Source organism: Lupinus angustifolius, chromosome LG17 (assembly GCF_001865875.1).
Source record: "Lupinus angustifolius cultivar Tanjil chromosome LG17, LupAngTanjil_v1.0, whole genome shotgun sequence".
NCBI lineage: Eukaryota > Viridiplantae > Streptophyta > Magnoliopsida > Fabales > Fabaceae > Lupinus > Lupinus angustifolius.
Window position 1 is genome coordinate 3,384,915 of NC_032025.1, and position 24,765 is coordinate 3,409,679.

At 34.8% G+C, this 24,765-nt stretch overlaps 2 protein-coding genes across 3 annotated transcripts; one reads left to right on the top strand and one right to left on the bottom strand.

Annotated features, from left to right (window-relative positions):
• LOC109331715 (bifunctional dTDP-4-dehydrorhamnose 3,5-epimerase/dTDP-4-dehydrorhamnose reductase) lies at positions 216–2,342 on the top strand. The gene is made up of 2 exons (XM_019566389.1): positions 216–713; positions 1,721–2,342. The coding sequence occupies exons 1-2, from the start codon at positions 261–263 to the stop codon at positions 2,171–2,173; spliced, it is 906 nt and encodes a 301-aa protein (XP_019421934.1). The 5' UTR covers positions 216–260; the 3' UTR covers positions 2,174–2,342.
• Positions 3,000–23,653, bottom strand: LOC109331513 (DNA-directed RNA polymerase IV subunit 1-like). Of its 2 annotated transcripts, XM_019566054.1 has the most exons (16): positions 23,357–23,653; positions 20,673–20,801; positions 20,240–20,366; positions 20,016–20,140; positions 17,476–17,529; positions 17,148–17,366; positions 16,367–16,522; positions 16,154–16,249; positions 13,798–16,064; positions 13,485–13,621; positions 12,699–12,961; positions 12,430–12,603; positions 12,194–12,331; positions 5,969–6,216; positions 4,549–4,660; positions 3,000–3,991 (listed from the first exon to the last, which is right to left on the bottom strand). In XM_019566054.1, exons 2-16 carry the CDS (start codon positions 20,757–20,759, stop codon positions 3,734–3,736), a joined length of 4,461 nt encoding a protein of 1,486 aa, XP_019421599.1. In that variant the 5' UTR covers positions 20,760–20,801; positions 23,357–23,653; the 3' UTR covers positions 3,000–3,733. The 2 variants fall into 2 exon arrangements, with proteins under 2 accessions (XP_019421599.1, XP_019421600.1); XM_019566055.1 differs by lacking the exon at positions 20,673–20,801.

The window sequence follows — 24,765 nt, forward strand, 5'->3', positions numbered from 1 at the left end:
AGATTATAATATTTTTTAAACTATCTTTACCATTAATTTATTCCCCCACCTGATATTGTGGAGGGTAGTAATGAAATGTTAAATCTAAGATTTTTATAATCACCGTCGTGGCTAAGCTGTCGAAAAGTAAGAAAGGGAATCTTGTCAAATCTCGAATATCTCTCATCCACATATATAAATATATAGGGAAAGATGAGAGAAAATCAACCATTAACATATACAATAATTTCACTCATTACAGAGAGAGAAAGAAAGAAAATATGGGTTTACCAACTAACGGCAGCACCGGTGAAAATCAGTTGAAATTCTTGATCTACGGCCGAACCGGCTGGATCGGTGGCCTTCTCGGAAAACTATGTGAAGCCCAAGGCATCACTTATGTCTACGGAACCGGACGCCTAGAGAACCGGTCATCATTGGAGGCTGACATAGCGGAGGTGAAACCAAGCCACGTGTTCAACGCCGCCGGAGTAACCGGTAGACCCAACGTTGACTGGTGCGAGTCTCATAAGGTTGAAACAATAACAACCAACGTTGTTGGGACTCTTACGTTGGCTGATGTGTGTCGCAGCAAGGGTCTTATCCTTATTAATTATGCTACTGGTTGTATTTTTGAGTATGATTCTCTTCATACTCTTGGATCTGGTGTTGGATTTAAGGAAGAGGATACTCCTAATTTCATTGGATCTTTTTACTCTAAGACCAAGGCTATGGTAATAAACTTTTTTTCACCACATTGTTATATCAACACGTAATATTTTGGATTAGCATTGTTTTTAGTAGATCCATATGTTAATTATTTTTTCTTGCACCCAATTAACTATGGATCTTATTTTTATTCATCTGTCTATAACATGTTGTACTAGCTGATTTCGTTCTTAATTTTTATGATTGGATCTACTTTATTTTCAGTATACTCATATTTTAATTTTAACTCTTACACATGAAACAAATTTAAGGGGGAGATAGATGTGGTTGTTAGACATTCTGTTAGTTGGGACTTCACACTTAATATACTTGTTTGCTCTAATGTCTTATGTCATGGACTAACAATCATCTATAATATCATTTGTTAGATTCTTCCACGACCATGAGCCTTCCAACAACTAAAACAAAACTTTAAGTCAATGCTCATCACTCCTTTCTATTTATAAAATATTCTGTTCATAATTTGTGACTTTACTTAAATATAGCAACAAAGCTAATTAATATGCAATTGATATTTTTGGATGCTTAAATTTTTTAGTTTGATATATATGTATTACTTATATTATTATGCACATGGTAATATAAATTAATGGTGGATGAAATTTTTACATCATAAAGAAACTTTATTTCCTTTCAAGATCTAAATTACACAAAACTATGCTTGAGAATCCAAGTGGAATGCATGTGACAAGTGCACGTTGAATTGGAACCGACAAAAATGAATTATTTATCACTATCTATATCTGATACTATGAGTTGGATCTTGTGTTTTGGGCTTACTTTACTTGTCACCCCCTGTATGTTTGTGCTATTACATTAGATTCAGATTTATATGATCTTAACAGTAATAGTATGCAATAAGCATTCCAAATGAAATGAATGTCATTCAAGTTATGATTTTTTACTTTATTTTTGCTGAAATGTGTCTATTCTCTATTGAGTTTCATTTTTTATGAGACTTTAGATATATATTACTCAACCCAGTTGTTCTGTCTTATTATCTTCATCACAGGTAGAAGATCTGCTTCATAACTATGAGAACGTGTGTACCTTGAGAGTGAGGATGCCAATCTCTTCTGATTTATCCAACCCTCGCAATTTCATCACCAAGATCACTCGTTATGACAAGGTTGTGGACATTCCAAATTCAATGACAATATTGGATGAGCTTCTTCCCATTTCTCTAGAAATGGCCAAGAGAAACCTCACTGGAATCTGGAATTTTACTAACCCTGGCGTGGTTAGCCACAATGAAATTCTACAGTTGTATAAGGACTATGTTGATCCCAACTTTGCTTGGAAGAACTTCACTCTTGAGGAACAGGCTAAGGTGATTGTTGCACCAAGAAGCAACAATGAACTTGATGCATCTAAATTAAAGAATGAGTTCCCTGAACTATTGTCCATCAAGGAATCCCTCATTAAGTATGTATTTGAGCCAAATCAGATTGAGGTTAAAGCTTGAAGCTTGTAATCTTAGTTACCAATTTTACCTCATGATCTCTAGAGTTGAATTCAGTTTGTGTGGACATTGTGTGCTTTAACCAGACACGTTCTTCTATGTGTCGGTGCATCATATTTTCTTTGAATCTTGTATTTGTATTGACTACATCATGGATAATAAATTAATTACACGTTACTTATAAATAATGAATTGTTGTACCTACTATTTGCGTTATTCCAACATCACGTCGTTGACGTAGATCCCACGTTGATACCACGTGATACAAGATTAAATTGAAAATTTCATGAAGCATAGGACATGCATACAGGATAAAAAATAAGACTAGATTTAAATTTTCGATTATATCATTTCTTGGGTTATGAAACTTACCCCCAACCATTGACAATCAAGTTCCTCTCCAAACTGTCTAAAAAATGCACATGTTAATAAATATATCATTCCAATCACACACGCCCTCTCTTTCAAACCCTTCAATCTTGATTTGGGTTGATTTTAGAGTGTCATGGTGGCACTCAACTATCAAATTGTTTTGGAGATTTCCAAATCAGAAAAATGTTGAGTCTACATTGAAACTTCACGAAATGCGAAAGGAAAGAAATAATCTTGTCAAAGAAATTAGTTAGTTATTTTCTACAAAAATTCATAACTAATAAATACCAATCGCTCTGCCTTGTGCCAGAAAAAAAAACTCAAGTACAAAAAAATGAATCCCATCAAATGGAGAGTTGACTACACAGAAAGAAAAAAAAATCTCTTTCACCCACGTTAAGAGTGAAATATAACCATGAAATGGTATTAGGATTCAATTTGTGCGCATCAGAGGGGAAATAGAAGAGACAACAATAGGACTTGAACTTTAGTCTAAACAAATATACATATAAATGCCACATATCCAATAATACATCTGGTCTATGGTAATCCTTTAAAAGCTTCTCGTTGCTGCTTCCACTGTATATTTCTCTGCCGGACGTCATCGGAGGCAAGTAAACTAAATGTGGAAGTAGCAAAAGGAAGCTATAGGTAAATACCCCATTCTTTTTTTATCATAAAAAGGAACAAGATAGTGTTACATATTACATAAATGTGCTACCACTTGCCTTTAAACTTGTATGCTCCCTTCTGGCGTTATCTTCTTAGTTTCAAACTGTGCTGCCACAATAATTAACAGTTTCATCTTGATTCGCAGCACTGCCTCTACCGGACGAGCAAATTCATCAAGCTACATTTGACTAAAGTTACTACTCAATCTAGCTTTGAGATAGTATTCAACAAAGAATGCTCCAGATTATTCACCTTTCAGCTGGAGTAATGCCAATGACATAACTCTAAACCCACAAAAAACAACTATGCTTCCCCTACAGTTGACTCCTTAAAATCAAAGGTGGAAAAACAATGTTGTTTTTTTGTGATTTGTAAGAGTCGTGGCACCATTATTACCCTTCTAACTGCACATTAGGAGGATTTCTTCAGACAAAACATCCCCTCATATTTTACAAGTCTGTGGCTGTCACCAGATTAAATGCCAGTCACTTATTATGTTTGGACATGCATAGAGACAGCTTACACATTATTTTCCCACCATCTTTTCTTCGGGCTCTTTGCCATTTCAACATTATCTCCAGACCATATTTTTATCTGGCTCTTTTCATTTTCAACATTATCTCCTGACCATCTTTTCTTCTGGCTCTTAGCCTTTTCAGGGTCAATAATCTCAAGAGCACCAAGAATGCACTTGCGGTACGAAAAATCTTCAACAGTCCCATCAGTTCGTTCTATGAAAAAGCAGCGGGTATCCTTATATATAGGATGCTGTCCGACCTGTGAAAAAAAAGATATAGGCATTAGACCATGAGAATGAAGAGAGCCTTATTACCCAACGCATTTTACTAGAGAAAATTTGGCATTGGAAAAACAAGCACAGCTTTCTCCTGTTAATACTGCTATATCATTAAGAGGGGTGTTTGTCATTTTTAAAATAGAATGAAAACCTGCAACCAGAAGATTTTAAAAGATATCTTTAACACATTTGAACGACTAAAGTGAAGAAAAAAGGTTGAAATATTATTATATTAAGTTTAATATTTAACAAAAAATTGTGGTAACCAGGTGCTATTGTTGTAATGCAAAAAAGCTCCTGTCATCTCTTAAAAAAAGGAGAATTGTAAAGCCTTTTGGGAGGCCAGGGCAACAGGGATTGACCAAATCATGCTTGTTTTACTGGCGCTAATATATTCATCAAGTTCAATAACCACTAGATGTTTACCACGAAGTAACATTTTTCCTTTAAACTGTCAGCAAAGATAATAATATTAGCATGAACAAACACAGTAAATTTTGACAACACATACAATCCTTCTTAACACAATCACAAATACCTTTATGCACTGTGGTCCAGTGCCAAACTTCTTATCTTTATGCGGGTGAAAATGCAAAACCCGAAGCATTGTTGACAGGTCCCTGTCACTTAGTTGCTGATCAATCAAATAACTACATAAACAACAGGATAAGTTAATAATTATTCTGCAAAACATAGATCCTCAATCATGGTAATGCAGCCTAGACAAAAATACAACGTTGAGTTTAGTAGCTTAATAAAAAGTGCACAAACAACCATGGGATCAGAAACCAAACAAATTTCAATATTAATGTTAGACATAATCATTTAATATCCATGTCAGCCACATGCCAACATTTGATAATAAGCATAAAATTTCCTGCTCGCAAAGACACAAAATCTCCCACATCTAATTATGCTAGAAAGTCAGCCACTATAAAGAGTTGAAATAGAAAGTTGAGAAGGATCCGTATGAGACAGCCTTAAGGGCCATCACAAATAAATAATAAATCAGACTGCCTTGGTGGTCATCCCGGCGGAGATAAGAAAGAAGTTATCAATCAATAGATGCATGTTATTTATAAAAAAACAAAAGAAACCTCTCAGAAGTAAATTATTCATGTTATACAATTTAAAGAGAATAATTTATTTCCCTCTGGCAATAGCTGAGATAAATTGATTGCAGTGTCTCAGAAAATTTTGTAGTTGGTCATACTTAAAAGTTAAAACATAAAACAGTGATGCAGCTACAAAGAAAATTAGTTTAGGACCAATTCTCCTAAGAGCTTCAGTTGTTAGGTTGAGGCGCAACAATGGTTTTATATCTAAAGTAAATGTTTCCATCAAACAAGACTACAATGCTTTAAAAGTTACCCAAGAAATAAAAACAGCATTAACTCTTTACACACAGCAAATAGCTAGTCTATGATTTTCAAAAGGTTGAGAGAAGAAAACATAATTTAATGATTATGCAGAAAAAATAATTTGGTGGAGGGACCTATTGAATTGGAGAATTTTATGTAAGGAAGGAGAAAAGGAGAGAATATAAATTAGGAAAAATAGGAGACTGATATTAATCCGATGTATTGATCATATGTTGATGTCATAAGGGGATTGCAAAAGACAACCTCAATAGTCCTATTTATAGTAACTAAGAAATAGATCCTAATTAAATAAGGAAAAAATCATAAAATAACTAAGAAATAAATCCTAAAAGATATTGTGATACCCTAAAATAGAATAATTGTGAACTATTTTCTAAGATATTTGATAGCAGCTCCAAACTGCAAGAGACTACCATGGCTGGAATACTAATACAATCTTCTAGTTGCTCTATTATATGCAATGCAAAACACAACATAGATAACGTGAATGTCACTACAATAGAATATATACTGCGTTATGGCATTAAATACATAACAATATTAGAGGATAGAAAAACTATATGTTTATTGTCTTACTTGTTCAGTATGGAACTTGATGCATAAGTCAGCTTCTGAATATCCTTTACAGTCACGAAATTTCTTATACTGCTTTTTGCCTGCTTAAACTGTTTCATGGTATAACCACCATTTTTATATCTATACCCAGAACCACATTTGTCAGATGAATAGCTGCGAGCATCAGGTGTATCAATCTTTTCATTCAGCTGGTCAAAACTGGCCTCAAGAAGGTTATACACATCCACAGATTTAGCAAGCTCTTGTCCCTGATAAAAGCAAATGTTAGACAATTTTATATGATAAAGTGTTACATTACAACTTGAGAGGTACAAGATAACTCTGTTCCATAACACTTAAGCATTTATAAGCCTTTCTTTCAATAACCCAACACCAGATAAAAAATATCATTGGCTCTAATGCACTTCACATTCTTGCCATAGAAATGATTACCAATAACCAAAGTAAGGTTTACTGGAAAGGGCAGATTAACATGTATGAATTAATAATGTTAATTGGAGAACCCAAAGTCATCTGTTTAACAACTCTTAAATGATACAAAAATCAGATTAAACTAATCTAAACTAGTATAAGATACTCTAATCTAATCTAAGATATAATCATATGATAATATGATATATATTCTCTCGATACTCCAAATACTCTATAAGATAATTTAAGATATTGTGAGATACTTTCACATAATCTAATACTCCCCCTCAAGTCTAAACTATTAACAATTGCAATCTTCAAGTGCCACAAGGCAACAAAACTTCACCATCCATAGGAGAAGCTATCTCCAAGCTTAATCACCATGCACAGAAGCAGACAATTCGTAAACATACAGGGCAAAAGCTATCTCCAAGTTTCACCACAACCGACAGAAGAAAACAATGCTTAGGCATCCATGGCAAAAGCTATCTCCAAGCTTTAACCACCGATAGAAGCAGACAAACAGGAACAATAAGCACACAAAAAGCAGCACCAGACTACAAGGACTATATAATTTGAAGATTAAGGAAGAATTAAAGACCACTACGAACCAGAAACCACAATCATTTAACCAGTAACCGAGACGACTTCAAGAGTATCAAGAAGAAAATTGATCAGCACAAGAACACAAGCAGCAAGCATGAACCATAGATAGACTACAATAGACCCTCTCCTCTTGAGATCCGAATCACTTCAACAACTCTATATCCTATACTCCCCTCAAGCTGAAGCATATACATCATATGCATCCATCTCGTAACATGGAGAGGAGAGAAACCATCGACAATTATGATGAAGAAGGCGATCGAGAATTAGAATAACAATGCCATCCAAACCATCGACATATTGAACTTCAAAATATGAACCTTACAACATTGTATTAGGAAATAATAACTATGTTAGCTTATTTTGTATTTAGTTAAAGTAGTGATTAGCTTGTTAGTGAAGCTAACATTTATGTTGAAAGTCATTAGTCAAGCTAACCAACACAGTTAGCTTGCTAAGGACGTTTCCTTCTTAGCTATAAATAGAGTTGATGATCGCCACTTGTAACAACAAGTCTAATTGAGTAAAATTCAGTTTCTACAAATCTATTTCTCTCTTTTCTCTCTCTCTCACATGGAAGTTATCTTTACATGGTATCATGCTAGCTATGGCTAACACCTCAGATCCTGGTTTCAATGGTGATTCACCATCCCATGTTCATGTTGCGCCTTTTCTTCTTCTCCAACTACAGTTGCACCTATACAAGCTTCTTGTGTGGCTTCAATTTGTTTTTGTTGTCCTTAGGTCAAACCATGATGAAAGGTTTACCACTAAGTGTGATATATGTGCTAAGTTTCTTACAGATGTTGATCCTCTTCAACATCATGTTAATCTAGGATTTATGAGCTGAGAGGAACAAGATCAAATCATCCTTTCCTGGATTCCCAATACCCTTTCTGAAGAGTTACAACCTCGTGTTGTAGGATGCATCAATTCCAGGCAATTGTGGCTTGAAATCAAGAGCAAGGCAATTGAGGTCTCAATTACGTTACATAACTAAGGGTTCTAGCTCTATCTCAAAGTATTTTACACGAATTAAAGGTCTAGTTGATTTGTTGGTCTCAATTGGCAATCCCATCTCACATGTAGGGAATGCTGGTTTCATTTTGGATGGTTTAACTAAATAATTTCAGCCTATCATCACCTCTATAAAGAGTCAAAATGAACTACCTACTGTCAATGCTCTTCAATACTTTCTCCTCACATTTGAGGCTCGTTTGGAAGGGAATCGAAGTCGTTCCATCTCAGATGCTCTCTCTATAAATATTGCATCTTCATCACCTTTGAATTCGTCTGATTCTGTTTCTTCTGGTAGGAATGTAGCTCGTTTGCACACTGCATCCCAATTTTTCTCTTTTCATACTCGTATAGATGGCTTTAGGGCTCACTTTCATGATTTCGGTTGTTTTATTGGTTTTCTTGGAGGATATTGTGGTTCTAGGGCTTTTGTGGCTCATGTGGTAGTGGTATGGTAGGTTTTCTGCCAAAAGCAGATACTTTTGTAACAGGTTTGGGCATGATTTGTCTTTTGTTACTATGCACCTCCTAACTTTGGTGTACAATACTCCCAAGTCTATGATACACCACCTATATTTGGTCCATACATTACTCCATCCACTCTTGTTTTGCCACTTCATTATCACAAGTCTCTAACTACATATTATCCTAGTTAGCATCTTATGCCTCCTCCCTAATGGATCTTCATTACCATTCTAATCCAAACTCTCCGTATGCACTAACACAATCTTCTTCATCAAGTCATGCTCTTGGATCCACTCAAGCTCCTCAACAAACTTTGTATCCTCATGCTATGACTGTTGTCTCTACAGGTGCACCCACTACCAGGCCTTCTAACATAGTTTAGTACCCTGATTCAGGGGCTGCACACCATCTCATCGGTGATCCAGCACCTGTTCATTAACCAAGTGAGAAGTTCTCTACCGATCATATCTACATGGGTAATAGTGCTAGCATATTCATTCAAGCATTTGGTTCCTCTAAATTCTATTCTACTATTAGTCATAATATTGTTCTATCTCTCAACATTCTTCTTCTTGTGCCATCTATTACAAGAAATCTTCTAAGTATTTCACAATTTTCTACAGATAACATGTTACTTTGAACTCAATCCTAATCATTGTCTTGTCTTTCCCTCTGCCTCTATTTCTCTTTCTATTATCAAGCCAAGTTCCTATTGTTTTCCAAAATCAATCCATAATACTTATCACTTCCATCCTCCTGGTGGTATTTCTATGGTTTCTTCTCATTATATTCCTTTTTATGATTCCCAAGTCTCTGTTTCTAGTCCTGCTATCTTTCGTTCTCATGTTTTGCCTCCTACATTCGCTCCTACTACTGGTGGTGGGACAGATTCATGTTCCACATCTACTCCCCATGTTATTCATTCCCCAAACACTAACTCCTTGACTACCTCTTCTGATATCAAATGTAGTCGTTCACTTGATTCAACATCTCCATCTTTTCACTCTATTTTTGCATCCTCCTCCATTCACCCAATGCAAACGAGGTACAAGTCTGGTATTTCTAAGCAGATATTTCCTACAGTTTTTCAAACTTATACTGAGCCCTTGATGTGAAGTTGGGAACTTGGTCTCTAGCTACAATGCCCCTAGGAAAACAAGTTATTGGTTGCAAATGGGTTTTAGAGTAAAACAAAATCCAGATGGCTATGTGAACAGATACATGGCGAGACTATTTGCTAAGGGTTTTCATCAGAAAGTTGGGATAGACTACAATGAGACTTAGTCCTATAGTCAAACCTATCACTATTACAGTTTTAGTGACTCTAATGTTAATTCATCATTGGCCCATTGAACAACTAGATGTCATTAATGCCTTTCTAAAAGGAACATTGGCTAAAGAAGTATTCATGCAACAACCTGCAGGTGTTCAGCATTCCAATAAAGGTCTAGTTTGCAAGTTAGATAAAGCTATCTATGGTCTCAAACAGGCTCCAAGACAATGGTTTGAGAAATTGAAGTAAATTATGGTATCTCTTGGTTTTACTAAGAGTAGGTGTGATAATTCCCTTTTCATTCTCAACAACTCTTCCTACAAAGTTTATGTCTTCGTCTATGTAGATGATATAATTGTCACAAGATATTCCTTCAGTAAGGTTCAGAGCATTATCACTCAGTTAAGCTATGCCTTTGCTCTCAAGCAACTAGGGTCTCTTGAATACTTTATCGGAATAGAGGTTAAATTTCTAGGGAATGGCTCATTATTTCTTTCTTTCTCAATCCAAGTACGTTAGAGACCTACTTTAAAGAGCTAATGAGTAGTGCAGGGTCTATTAATTCTCTTATGGTTCATACCACTAAACTCACTAAGGAAGGTTCTAATTACTTTGAGAATCCTTACTTATACACACCAATAGTAGGAGCAGTTCAATATGCTATTGTCACAAGACCTAACTTTGCCTATTCAATCAATAAAGTTTATCAATTTCTATACAATCCCCTAGAAAAACAATGGTCTGTAGTGAAGGATCCTACGATACTTAATTGGCATGTGGTATTCTCCTAGCTATCCCTTGCCATTAACTGGACTTGTGATGCAGATTGGGCTTCTAATTGTGATGACAGAAAATCCACATCATCTAGTGCTTGCTTATTTTTAGGTAATAATCTCATTATCTGGTGGTCAAAGAAACAGACCATTATCTCTATATCCAGTACAAAGACTGATTACAAAAGTCTTGCTCTTTTAGCTCTAGAGTTTCAGTGGTTGTAGTCTTTATTGATAGGGATTCATTTCAATTTTACTTCACCTCTATTGTTGTGTGACAACTCAAGCATAGTGGCCATTGCTCAAAATTTTGTGCCCCACCAAAAGACCAAGCACATTGAAGTGGTCTTATTCTTTGTCAGGGACAAAGTTCAAGACAAGACACTTGTTGTCATGCGTATCCCAGCCAATTTTCAGACTTATCCTTACAAAAGCTTTGTCTCCTACAAGATTTAGCTTTCTTAGATAAAACTCAAGGTTTTTTAATTTCATAATGTAAAAACACACCAAAAGTATTCGGGGGAATATTAGGAAATAATAATTAGGTTAGCTTATTTTGTATTTAGCTAACATTAGTAATTAGTTTGTTGTGAATTTAATATTTATGTTGAAAGTCATTAGTCAAGCTAACCAACACAATTAGCTTGCTAAGGACGTTTCCTTCTTAGCTATAAATAGAGCTTAGGCTCTCCACTTGTAACAAGTTTAATTGAATAAAATTCAATTTCTACAAATATATTTCTCTCATTTCTCTCTTTCTCTCACTTAACAGATATCTATACACATTGGAACCAGGTCCGCATCACATACGACAATGTTTGGTGTGCAAATAGATATATCAATCGCCAAACATTTGGTTTGCACCAAAATACAAAAAATGCATGCACCCTCAACTTCAAACACTCATGTGCGGGCATCAAAAGGAACATTGAACCTACGGATAGATCGCACCAACATCCAAATTGTGCCACAAAATACCATGGAAGTGGCACATGCTTGAAGGAGAATGGGGGTATTTTTTGGTTTTTGAGAGCAAGGGGATGAGTATCTATATCATGGAAGGAAAACTGACGTGCTAAAGATGGAGGCTAGAAAGACAATAAAACAACAGCGGAAATGACAAACCTTGAAAGTGAGATGACAACAACTTAGAAAAAAGGCACAATTGGAAACCCAATAGGGAAAGGGATCACAAGCCTAAGCTCAAAATAGGGTTTAGGTATAGAGGGAGTAAAAAGAATGCTAAAAATAGTAAATTGTGACGATAATATTGTGAATGATGAAGTGTTACAAATGTGATGGCACTATCCCTACTAATACTAATATTAAACTCCTAATTAAATAAGGAAACAATTCATAAAATATTAAAAAAACAATCTCAATCCTAAGAGATCTACTAAGATATAGTCATGATAATATGAGATATTCTATCGATATTCAAATATCCTCTACATATTTTCTATAAGATAATTTAAAATATTGTGAGATTCTTTCATATATTCTAACAAAGCACAATGAGGCTACTGCATTTTTGTAAGGACTTCGGTCAAAAGGTTAACTTGGTAAAATGAAAATATCTACCACCCACAAGAAAAATTTCCATTACTTGTTTGTCATACACATAAGTTTTCTTAAAACCCCAACTAGAAGTTTAATAGAAAATAAAATAAATAACTTCACCTTATCTGCATATAAGATATCAAATTGTCCACTTGTCCCTATGGACGGACAGCTTCCCCAAGCCAATGCATCTATGCTGCCCCGGAGGTTGTCCTTGACTCCACACTTAGCAGCTTTTATAAAACATCTACCTGGATTCTACAAAAGACAGTATACACATGAATTATATGGGTTATCATAATCTCACGTGATAAGCCATGAAACATTTGTCTGGAAAAAAAGATGTGAAAACTGACAGAAAAGCATGCTTGCACAAAGGGTGACGCAACAGATGCATGTTGTCTTTGCCGTGTCATGCCCTTGGCATTTAATCCAACAAACTCTCCACTAGCTGACAGACTATTGGCAACAAGACGCAAATGCTTCGGAAGGATTGTCTTGCCGGTATCAGATGTAGCAGATGCCAAACTCTACATTTAAAACCATATACTGGTAAATTAAATTCACATTGCCATATATTTATCAGAACAAAAAAATGGGAGTGGAGTTATTAAACCATACTCACATGGAGAAAATATTGCCAGCCTGCATTGATTCCATAGGCTGAGCAGAAATGATGAATGTTATCAGGATGACTTCGTGTCCAGTCAATCATATGCATTATCTTGTGACAATGGTTTATGAGTACACCCCAGAATCTACCACTGCCGCCATCACTAGACATAGTAACTTTCAAGTACAGTTCGCCACCAAAAGAACGGTTACTAGAATTTGATACTTTCGACAGATTACTCCAGAGAATATTAACCTTCGTGATGTCCAGAAATCCTAAAGAACATTTCAGGAATTCATGATGGTGACTGTAAATATAAGCATATTTTACCATAACAAGCAATACATGATATAAGCCAGAAGAAGTAGAAGTAATGATAAAAACCATCTATGTACTTTTGTAAAAAAAACAAATCATTTTTTCCAATTTTTGTTGACCTGACCATCTGACCAGGTCAAACCCGCTTCTGGTTCTTACAACTATCAATTATGTTTTTAACTCCATTACTAAAGAAAAGTTTTAACTCAATTGGATGTCCATAAAATTATAGAATTTGAAAATATCTTATCCTATCTTTTAGAATATATGTTAGACTATCCTAGAAGATCTCTTAAAATTTATTTCCTATTTATTATTTCCCGACATTTTCTTACCTAATTAGGACTATGATTCTAGTGTTAACAACAGCTAAAGAATTGTCCCAGACATATATCTGCTCACCAAGCTAATTTCTAAAAGGTTTATGCGCAAATCACCACACAAAACTATAATGGACATCTACATCAAGTCACTACCAACCTTTTATAGCCGTTCCAAGAAGCAAAGGTAACATCAAGTCCCGAACAGCATCCACTTGTATCAAATCCTCAGAGTTTTCAACAATTGTAACAGTGACACAATCCTCTCCCTCCTTTCCTTTATTTGCAGAACACTTCCTGTTACATCATTGTCCAAGTCAATAGCGTTTTAAAGCTCCAAGCAAGAACAACAATTAATGCAGAAAATGGTACAGAAATAATATAAGCTGTCTACATTATTCTTTCGATAAAAACAAAAATTCATTAAGACATATTACAACTTCCAAAGGGTTAGAAGGATAAAAATGACTCACTTGCTTGATATTATCAAATTGGGAAGATTGACTTTTGACTCTTTTCTTAACGTGTCACATCTCTGGTAAAGAGAGTCAATGATAGAATGCATCGTAAATTTTCTTCTCTTTACAATTTCCTTGTCTAGATGGAAATGGCAAACCCAAGGACTATACTTTTCATGGCTGCAAGACGGCTGGCTAAATATTATCATTACAGTAGAAACAATGTCTGAGAACATCATCCTTTCCAAATAATTCTTAATTTCCAAGGCTGCATACTCAAACCCATTTCTTTGTTTACCAAGTTTCTTGGACAAGAATAATGAAACGGTCTGATCACCACCTTTTTTCTTTGAACCACATTCTAGAACATTTTTTAAATTTAGCAGAGGTGATGCTTCAAGCAGACTGATTGGCTGACCCAAAGCACTATATGCAGCCTCAGAAATCGCACAAGCAGAAAGTGCTCCAACTGGTTCGCCACCCGTGGTATAGTCTTGGTAACAGCTATCGGAAGATGAGTCCTTATCAGCATCATAAGCAAATTGAATAACTTGACTACCGTATAAATTTCTCACTGTTCCATCATATGCATCATACAAATCACGCATGAAAAACATAAGTCTACGTGTGAGCATTCCAGGAAGATCTGCATTGTCACTGAAAGAGCTATCACGGTTTGTCACTGAATGAACAAAACATTCAAGTGGATTTAGCCCAGTCATAAAAGAGTTTTCAACCACAGCATACGGAATGTAAGACTGGACAGATTGAGGAGTTCCTAAATACTTCTTGATTGAATCAAGCCTCTTCTGCCTATTCCAAGCAGCACAAGAAAGTTGGCGGGGAATTCTGTATGACAAACGAACCAGAGAATGCTGCAGGCCAAGACACATTGAATGTTGCACTAGCTTCTGTAAATTACCCTTGCTTCCAGCCTTAAACATAGCAAGGAAAGTATTGCTCTTGCATGCATATTTGTCAGCTAAACTTTGAATACTTCGAAAAACCTGTCTAAAAGCATCAACAGACACTTGACTCAGAGAAGCAGATATTTGCCTTTCATGATTCAGACGATCCACTTTAACAGTAATATCTTGAAGATTTCCTGACAGAAAATCACAATAATCATCCACTAGTAACTGTTTGAAGTTGCATGCCTCTTCTGCTGCTTGTAAACCATATGAGATTTCCTCCATCATATTTTTTCGCGAATAGGAGTCAGAAGAGAGGTACAAATCTGACAGGGAAACACTAAAACCTGTCATAGACAACCACTCACAAAGAGCTTTCTGTGCAGCATACAAAAAGTCCAGAGTTTTCTCTTTAAAATGGTACAAAAGACTCTGGAAAACGTTGCAGTCCGAATCACGTAACCAGCCAGAAGCTTCGGAGGAAGATATAAGCTCCCCATCTCTAACAAAAACATCATCTGGAGGAAAAGAGTAGTCAAATTTCGAAGGCAGGAGCATGCTAAACAATTGCTTGCCACTCCAAAATGAGGAATTACTTGAAGGAGCTTTTACAATGGCAGGAAGTGTTAACTTGTAAGGGCAAAACATTTGAAGCTGCTGCATTTCGTAAACATTCAAAAGAGCCTCGTCTTCCATCAGCAAATAAGCAGCAGTTAAACTATCCTGAGAAAGTGAAAGCAGATTTCTACCACTTTGCCCATTAATCAATTGCCTATCTAAATCAACTAGCTCACTAAGCTCAACTCTAGCACTAACTGACTGTGGAATATACCCATGAAGACAATCACCATCAAAATCACCACGCAGTGGGGAACAGCAGATTGGGTTAATAGATACCACATTAGATATCGGAAGGACCCTAACTGAGAGGGCAATCATGGAATGTTGATGTATGGAAGGAGGCCTATTTATCAGCACTTTATCCCCATCAGTAAGGGGCCTATAAATTATGTCTCCTATCTTAAGAGCTTCCTTTTTGTACAATTTAATTGGACTACCCTTTCTGCGGACACTTATATGCCCCTTCTCTAACATGCGTAACTCACAACAATCAAGCAATTTTTTCTTATTCTGCCTGTTTACATGTTCACAAACCTCCAAACTTTCTGCAATCTGACAAGGTAATCCAATCTCACTAAGCTCAAGGTCTGGATCACCGACGACCACAGTACGGAATGAACTACTATTACGTTTTCCAAGAACCACATCTTTCATCCATCTCAAACCAGATGAATTGCAAGCATTTTCACCAACTCTTCTTTTCTGAATATCGGCAAAGATATTATTACTTGGTATTTTATCAGGATTTAACTGCAACTTAAAAGTAAAATCCATAAGCAAGACAGAATTTATGACAAAGCAGCAAATGAATACAGGAATAAAACTGTTGAGCTGCTTGCCTTAGAGATCCTCAGGCAATCCAAAACGCGAGAACTTAACTCATTAGCTGTACCCCTGAAATCAACCAATTTCTTACAATTTCTGGTCCTGTCATCCTAAAAACATTTAACCAGGTAAAGTACCATATTAAAAATTGGAATTCACGAAACTATATGTGACAGCTTACAAATAATAACTAATTAAATAACAAGAAGAAGAAGAAATACACTTACAAAACTCAACCGGTTCCCATTACAAAATGCATGTGCAAATTCTGTCACACGATGACAATTTGGTGTCACTGGGAAGTAGTTGAGACCAAGCAAATCCAATCGTGGAACAAATTTTGTAATAAAGTTTGGATCAACATCAGCCAACAAAGAATAAACCTGAAAACCAAATGGGAGACGTGAAAATTACATTGGTATAGCACATTAGCACCAGCAAAACCACATGGCCTCATAATGAAAATCACTCATAAAACCCTGTCAAATTCAGTGATCTTGGAAAAGGAGTTTTATCTAATTGGAAAGAATGGAATACTTGTACCAGCAGGCCTTGTTTTTCACAATGAAGGAATTAATCCAAATCAATTAACAAAAATCTGACATATTTGAATCACGACATTTGAGTCAGTGGTGCATATATTTGTTTACAAATTGAATACCAAACAACATCAGATTTATAATTGTATCTTTCCTGTCCACGTAGCTGTGGGTGCACGAGGATTTACATGAATGTCTTTGGACTTTTCGTTTTTGAATATGCTAAATAATTTGTATGCATTCATGTGACACAAATTTAAACTTTGAAGCAGCAGTATGTACATTAGAGGCACCAATAAGCAGTTAAGCAGAAACAGAACATATGATGAATCTTTAATCCTATTAAACATGATACAATTATATGATTCTGGCCTTCTAGCAAATATTGGATTAAAAATATACCATACAGTCATAGTATCCTGGGGGAAATGATACAAAAATGCAAGTACATAAAAGTGGGCAGAACTACCTGGGCAGGTGATAAAACCATTCTATTTGATTTTGTACAACCGTCTTCTTGTTGAGCATCTGCAGGAATAATATCCCAATAATCATCAGGTAATCCTAGACCAAAAGTTTTCTTCTTTGGAGCCTTATCATTAACCTCAGCAATAATTGCAGTTCTTCTGTAGAGGTCATTTGAGGAAACTCTGAATTTCATTGTTGGATAGCGAACCATAAAACTTCCCTGTTTGATGCATGATCTGTCTTAGAACGGCACATGCAGATGAATAAAAAGGGAAAAAAAGAAATTTACTTTTGGAGGAAATCAACAAAGATGAAGCCGCAAAACTTACAGAACAATATTTGCAACCGTTAAGCTGCTTGACTCCAGAGAGAATTTGAGCAGCCTACAAGACAACTAAAACATCAACAGGAAGAAGAAGATAACAAGTAATTATGCAAATCCATATGGGTCAACTCAGATAACAACATAAATGCACATAAAAAAATGTTATCGAATGATTTATTCCATTGGCCAGAAGCAAAGGCCACAGTAAGTGCTTTTATACACAGCATGCACAGGGATGCCAAGAATCCCATATAATTTAAATGTTGGGAGATAGGAAACTTTATAATAAAATAAGGTGCCACAATGCACGAGGTTCCCACCTAGTGGAGTTTGGGGAGGATAGATGTAAGAAGACTTACCCTCGCAAGTGAAGAAGTTGTTTCCAGAATTTGAACCCATGACCTTCAGGTCACAAGACAAGCAACCTTACTGTTGAGGCTCAGCCTTAAATAAAAGGTTGATGTATGATCTAAGCATGTCATTCCATGATGGAAGGTCTACATTCTTTTCATGCCAATTTAGTTGTGTACTTTACACACACTCTAAACAATTGGTTATCGAATTAGTTGTTACACTGTTTAGATTTGAATTTATTAATGGAACAGAACAGAACAAATTTAGATGGGCAAGCAAGGGAAGGATTGAACCAAAGCTACCTTTTCCTTGCTTGGAAGATTAATCAGGGAATGGAACAGAACCCTACTACTCTTGTTTGGGATTTAACTTATAAAGGAACAGAACAGAACTATTTTTTCAACTCCATTTAATGCTTAGTTTCCCATATTTCACCTCAATTTTGAGGGAATAAAAATTGGAAGTTTGAGAGGAAAAAGAGGGCAGTCCAGTGCACGAGGCTCCCACCTAATAGGGTCCGAGAGTTTGAGAGGAAAGGAGGGAAAATAGAAATAACTCACAATCTCCTAATAATCATCCTATTTACTATATGAAAAAGGTATTCAATGTTGTTTAAGCCCTGAAGATATTAAATGCATATACAACAACCAAGCATCAACCCCACTAGGATATGTATCAAAAGAGGGGGGGATAGGTTCCCTTCAGTTCCATACCGTTACTATCTATTTTGAAACTAAAAAACGAGGGCCACTTGTTCTAGTTCCCCTAGTTACCACCTATCATCCAAATACAATGTTAGGGAAATTTCCAAAAATGCATTCTCGGTAAAGTATTTCTAGTTTGTAAATAATTAACTAATAATTGCTCGATAAATTAATAATGTTCAAACAGCGGCTAATGAGTGACTATTTATTAAAGAATGGATTTTTAATCCCTCTATATCCAACAAAAAACCCTTAAAAAACCATGTGTAAAAACCAGGAGATAGTACAAAAGCAAAGATAAATAAAACACGCACATGCACACACAAGTCAAGGAAAAATAGTTGTGCAAGAGAGAGGAGAAACAAATCAAACAAAAAGTTAAATTGGGTTCCTTTTAAATTTCTGCAAGTTCAATGCTTTTAATTTGTTTAAATTAGTGAACATTTTTTTAGTTTCTTAGCCATTTTCCCCAAACTTGGAGGTGGAGCAATGTATAGTAACACATGTTAAACGCCCAAGTAGATTATAGTAACAGATCTTAAATCAACAAGTTGATCCCACATGCAAACCTGCGAAAGAGATCCCTATAACCCACATCCCTGCTCATAGAATTGGAACACTCGGGTAATGGTGAAAAACAATCACTTAGTTCTGGCCATAAATATCAAGGTGAAGTTCTTTATGTAATGTACTTTGCACTTAGTTAAATGAAAGCATTGATGCTTGACTCAGATCAGCATCATAAAATATGGCACAACCATAAGATTTTCAATATTACAAGAACATGATGCTACTTAACTCCACCTCTAGAAGTGTGTATGTGTGTGTGTGAATGAAATTGTAGTACATGAGTGAACTTGAGAATACATGCTTAGCTGAGTGAACTGTTACCACTCAGAACAAAATAGTTATGAGACTTGATATGAGGGGAAGAGGAAAGCACAAGCTCAAACTTACAGTAAAATTAAAAATAACCATTTTCATGAAAAAAAGTGCTCCTATTCTAGTTCAAATTTACTTCTGCTTCACATTCAATGAAAGGGTTTAAAACTATCAATGAGTCACATGCTGCCTCCTGGTGGAAAAAAAAGTTTAAAACCTTAACCAAAGGAGAAAGTACATAGTTAATCCAAGTTTCCAACCTAATAGATGTGACCCCATTTTGGTTGCTGAAACAGATTACACAGATAATAGAACAAATTTAAACTTTTGCAATTAATGTGCTATGAAAAATGATTTAGCATATTAAAAAATAGTTAACATTTGGTCAATTGTCAATAAAAAGCTGTTTATGCTAGCAATAAAGAATATCATTGCATATCATTCTAGTAACTAAAGGTTTTCACTTGAGAAATATGTATGTATAAAAAATAAAAAACGTTTTACAATAGGTGGCACCATACGGTTCACATAAAATATGAAACTCTTTACATAGTAGCTGACCATATGCCACATGAATAACATAAAACTCTAAATGAATCCTTACCTTGTTCTGTAATTCTCGTCGAATAGATTTACATCCGGGGCAAATTTTGTTCAAGATTTGTGCAATCTCTGACATGAAATATGGGTGTAGTATGCCAAAAGGAAATTTGATCATTCCACAATGACCTGTAATTAAAATATTAATCTTTCAGCATCTTTTCCAGTAAATTCGCAATGCCTACAACAGTCTTCAAATACATTTTGTATATAATATCTCATACACACCTTCACAAGAATTTTTATCGGAAGATTTAGCACCACATGTAGTGCACTCCGAAGATAAATTTGGGAGTCCCAGGTCAGAACAGCTGACCTGCCCAGCTGCATTTATCTCCAAAGCAACCATTTTATCCTGTAGAGGTGAAAGTAATTAACATCCAATATATGGTTAATAAATTACAGGGCAATCAGGAGGGATTTATAATTGAAAATATATTCTGGAGATTAGGGTTTTCTCATTTAAAAGGAAATAACAATTGGTGCATCCAAACAAGGATGAGCTTTTAAACCCACCCTCTCTTCTGTGATTAAGTGTTACACAGTAAGTGTGTGCCATTTGATCTAATTCCATTGCTATGGTGACAAACTGACAATGAACAGATACACCAAGGAATAATTGGAAAGCTGATATAGATATAAAATGGAGAATATACTTAACTATATCTGCCTCAGTTAAGACATCGAACTTGATTGCTTTTATGAGACCTTGTGGCAATTTCTGCTCTTGAAAGAGGTCTTTCTCCATGGAACTTGGTAACCTTGCTCTAGGCAGAAAATTTCAAGCAGCCTATTCATTTGCAAGGTATTAATAGTGTAAACTAAATGAGCTCAAAGAGCAAGTGAATAAAATGATGCACACCCACATTGTCTAAACCTGAACTGGTATTTTACCAGATTAGTCTAGGTTGCAATGTTGCATGTATAGAAACAAGTACCGAATGTTCAAAACAAAACCTAAAGACAAAGGTAATGGGTACAGAACTATATATTACCAGATTAGTTCTATGAAGTCAATGAATAATCAAATATTTAAACCAGAAGATAAATACTTTTTCATGACATTCAAACTCCACTTTTTTAAAATAATTCCATGAAGCAAAAAGTACATCAAACAAGAAAAAAATACTTAAAAGCAACACAATTTAAAGGTGTTTCAGTTAACTGCAAACTAAAGCAGCAAATATTTCCATTTTGCGTGGACCGGATAGTATATAAGTCATACAAGCTAATTGTGATGCTATCCAAGATGTATATATACCCCAAACGGCCAAATGTTACTAATAGCAGATATGACCAGAAAATAAAAATGAGTGCCCACTACTTACCAAGAAAATCTGCACTAGTTACCTATTAAGAAATCAGATATTCAAATGAAGGAGGATAAGGAGGTCAAGTGGTAAGGGTGGAGGGCCTATGGGGTGGAGGGTCTAGGGAGTGGAGTGATAAGGAGGTTGAGGGTTCAATTCCCACCTACCATAAAAATACTCACATACTAACATTTACCTAAAAAAAGAGAAATCAGATATTCATATGAAGGAGCTAAATTATTGACACAAAGGTTTGATGAAAGTATGAAACAGATATTCAAATCAATAAATCAGTGGTCAAAGGCGCCCTGAATTTCCTGATGAAAGAAATAGTTGGGAGGCAATATTAATTGTTCGAGGGGGAACTCGTCCAAAAGCACAGGAGTGAAAGTACATACACCAATGTCACAGAGAACATAGAACATGTCATTCAGCCAAATAGATTAAGAATAATGATATTCTCACCCTTTTTGTTACAGTTATCTTATATTAGATATATTTAGATTGATAAAGCATTATCTTATCTAGGATTTAGTTAGCTTTGTTTATCTTGTTAGTTTTCTATTTGGATTGTTATTATTTTATCATTTGTGATGACTTTTGCCTATATAATAAATTACTTAGACTAACTCATTGGAGTTTAGACCATTCTTTAACCATCCTAAACTCCTATATGGTGTTAGAGCGGTTTCATCCTCCGTGACTTGTTTGGTCACTATTTTGCTGTCGAGATGCCAAAATTTTGGAACTTCTATTATCTTATTTATGATTTAGTCAGTTTTGTTTATCTTGTTAGTTTTTATTTGTATTGTTATTATCTTGTCATTTGTAACGGTTTTTGCCTATATTATAAATTACTTGGACTAACTCATTTGAGTATAAACCATTTTTTAACCATTTTAAACTCCTACATGTTATACCCATTGATCAAAAGACTTTCTTTAGAAAAAATAATGAATAATTGAATATATAAAAATGATTAGGATATAAGCGTAACAAACGGGGAGATGAAAATTTCCCGAGACTAAATTGTATATGCCAACAGAAGGAACAGGAAAATTGTTCAATTAAGTTATCAACCAAAACAAGCAGGTAGAACTGAGATGTCATCCAGGATGGTTCCGAAGTCATAATTGATAGAGAATAAAATAGTAGAATTGAAGAAGTTGGCTAGTAATGAATAAAAACAAAGGTACATTGCAATAAAAACCATTCCGGAACCAAGAAAACACACTATTAGCTTATATCAACCCTGGAACAGAGATATCATAAAAGTTTATCTATAATCCTACTTAACAAAGAAAAACAGAATAATCGAAGAAATTGATTAGTAACAAAGCAGAAAAACAAAGGCACATTTGCGATAAAAACCATCCTGGAACCAAAACACAAATAGCTGATCATATCAGCCAAAGAACTGAGCTATCATAAAGATTGATTCCATAATCCTAATTAACAATGAAAAACAGTAGAATAGAAGATACTGATTAGTAGCAAACAGGAAAAATGAAAACGAAAAAATGCATGTTGCCATAAACACCATTCTGGAACCAAAAAACACACATAGCTGCTTATATCAACCATAGAACTGAGATCCAAATAAGATTAGATTGGTTCTGTAATCATAATTAACAAAGAAAACAGTATAATCAAATAAATTGATTAGTAACAATGAAAACACAGGCACATTGCGATAAACACCACTTCGGAACCAAAAAACTCACATAGCTGGTTATATAAACCATAGAACTGAGACACATCACAAAGGCTGGTTACATAATCCAAATTAACAGTTTAAAAAACAGTGCAATCAAAGAAATTGAATAGTAAGGAGCGAAAAAACGAAGGCGCATTGCGATAAACACTGCTCTGGAACCTTACAAAGGCTCAATCATGTAACATGCAGAAGACGATCATGCACATAATAAAAATTAAACCGATTAAATAAGTTTCCGATAAATAAAAACAAAAAACATTGATCCTCAAAAACTAATACTGAAAAAAAAGGACGATAGAGAAAGGAAATTTTACATACTTGGATGAAGCGAGCGAATGCGCTTCGGAGAACGAATAATGATCGGAAAGCGCAGTTCAGAGTAACTACGAGGTGAGCTTCGAAGCGACGCCGTGTGAGCGCGAAAATCGATGGAAATAGAGAGCAAGATGAATGAGAGAGTTTAAGGGTAGTGAAGTAGCGAAAAGGAGTGAAAGCGTGGAGAGAAAATGAAAACGGCGCCAGTCCACGAAAAAAACGCGGAGTTCAGGAGCGATAGAAAAGGTTATAGCTTTTCTTCATCACGGTGTCTCTAACCCTTGCCTTTTTCTTTTATATTAAGATAATACTGGTCTAGAATCACGCCCCACAATGGGTCAAAACTTTATCGGTAACTTTATTTCATTGAATTAATTAATCTTAAAGGAGTAAAATATTTGTATAATTGAAAATTTTATTTTATTTTTCATACATTGATGATTGTATGCTAAAAATTATGAAAACATTTATAGCATTTGATGAAAATCGAAATTTTGTTTGTAAAATGAATTTTGATAAAAAGTAATTTGATTAATTAAGTTTATTTTATATACATTATTGTTAAAAGTGTTTTTGGAATGATTGTAAAATTCTAATGGTTCTTATATATATAGTTATCATTTTTCATTTGGTATTATATTATCTTTGATCTCTCTTCTTTACCAAAAATGAAACAAATGTTGATACATTAATTTGTAAATATATGTAAAAATATTAAATTACAGTGATTTGCTAAGCATGGCATAATCAAGATAAATACAAATTAACTATTTATTAGACACTAATAATCCAGTCAAATATTAAGTTACTAATAAGTATGGTTAGAAATAATAATAAATAAAGTGGGAATAATGGGTAGAAGTTGATAATTTTAATGGTATTATTTGAAAACTCAAACTGAGTTTTGTTAAATAGAAACCGAGATAAATTTTCACTCATTTTCGCAGCCATGTTTTGAAGGTAAAACTCAATTACAACTAATTGCTTTTAAGAAAATATCAGACATACTAAGAAAACTCAACTATGTTTGCAGACTTCAAGGACACATCAAATTGACTGGCCTAATTCCTATGTTATGTTTGAATAAGGATAAATTGTTTCAAAGTAATAGATTGTCAATGGCGGAAATAGCTACATATATTGTTTGTAAAAAAATCAGCAACAAAGTTAAACTTATTAGGAATGTGGTGAATTGGGTTAGGTATAATATGTCAATGGGAGAAAAAATATATATATTAATAAGAGAGAAATATATTAATCAATATTGTAAAAATTTTATATAATCAATATTGTAAGAGTTTTATACACCGTTTATTTTCAATCGTTATCGAGTCTTCAAAAAAATAATGCAGATGAATAATAGATGATATATTAACTATGTATAAATCTTTAAATTGATAATCTATAAATAT

What these genes read in the sequence shown, in the direction of transcription:
- LOC109331715 (XM_019566389.1), top strand. Translation starts at nt 261, where the DNA reads ATGGGTTTACCAACTAACGGCAGCACCGGTGAAAATCAGTTGAAATTC. An exon ending in ACTCTAAGACCAAGGCTATG is followed by an intron (nt 714 to 1,720) that starts GTAATAAACTTT and finishes TCTTCATCACAG; the next exon opens with GTAGAAGATCTGCTTCATAA.
- LOC109331513 (XM_019566054.1), bottom strand. Translation starts at nt 20,759, where the DNA reads ATGGAGAAAGACCTCTTTCAAGAGCAGAAATTGCCACAAGGTCTCATA. An exon ending in GACGAGAATTACAGAACAAG is followed by an intron (nt 17,530 to 20,015) that starts GTAAGGATTCAT and finishes GTTGTCTTGTAG; the next exon opens with GCTGCTCAAATTCTCTCTGG. An exon ending in TTGTGCAAGCATGCTTTTCT is followed by an intron (nt 12,332 to 12,429) that starts GTCAGTTTTCAC and finishes TGTCTTTTGTAG; the next exon opens with AATCCAGGTAGATGTTTTAT.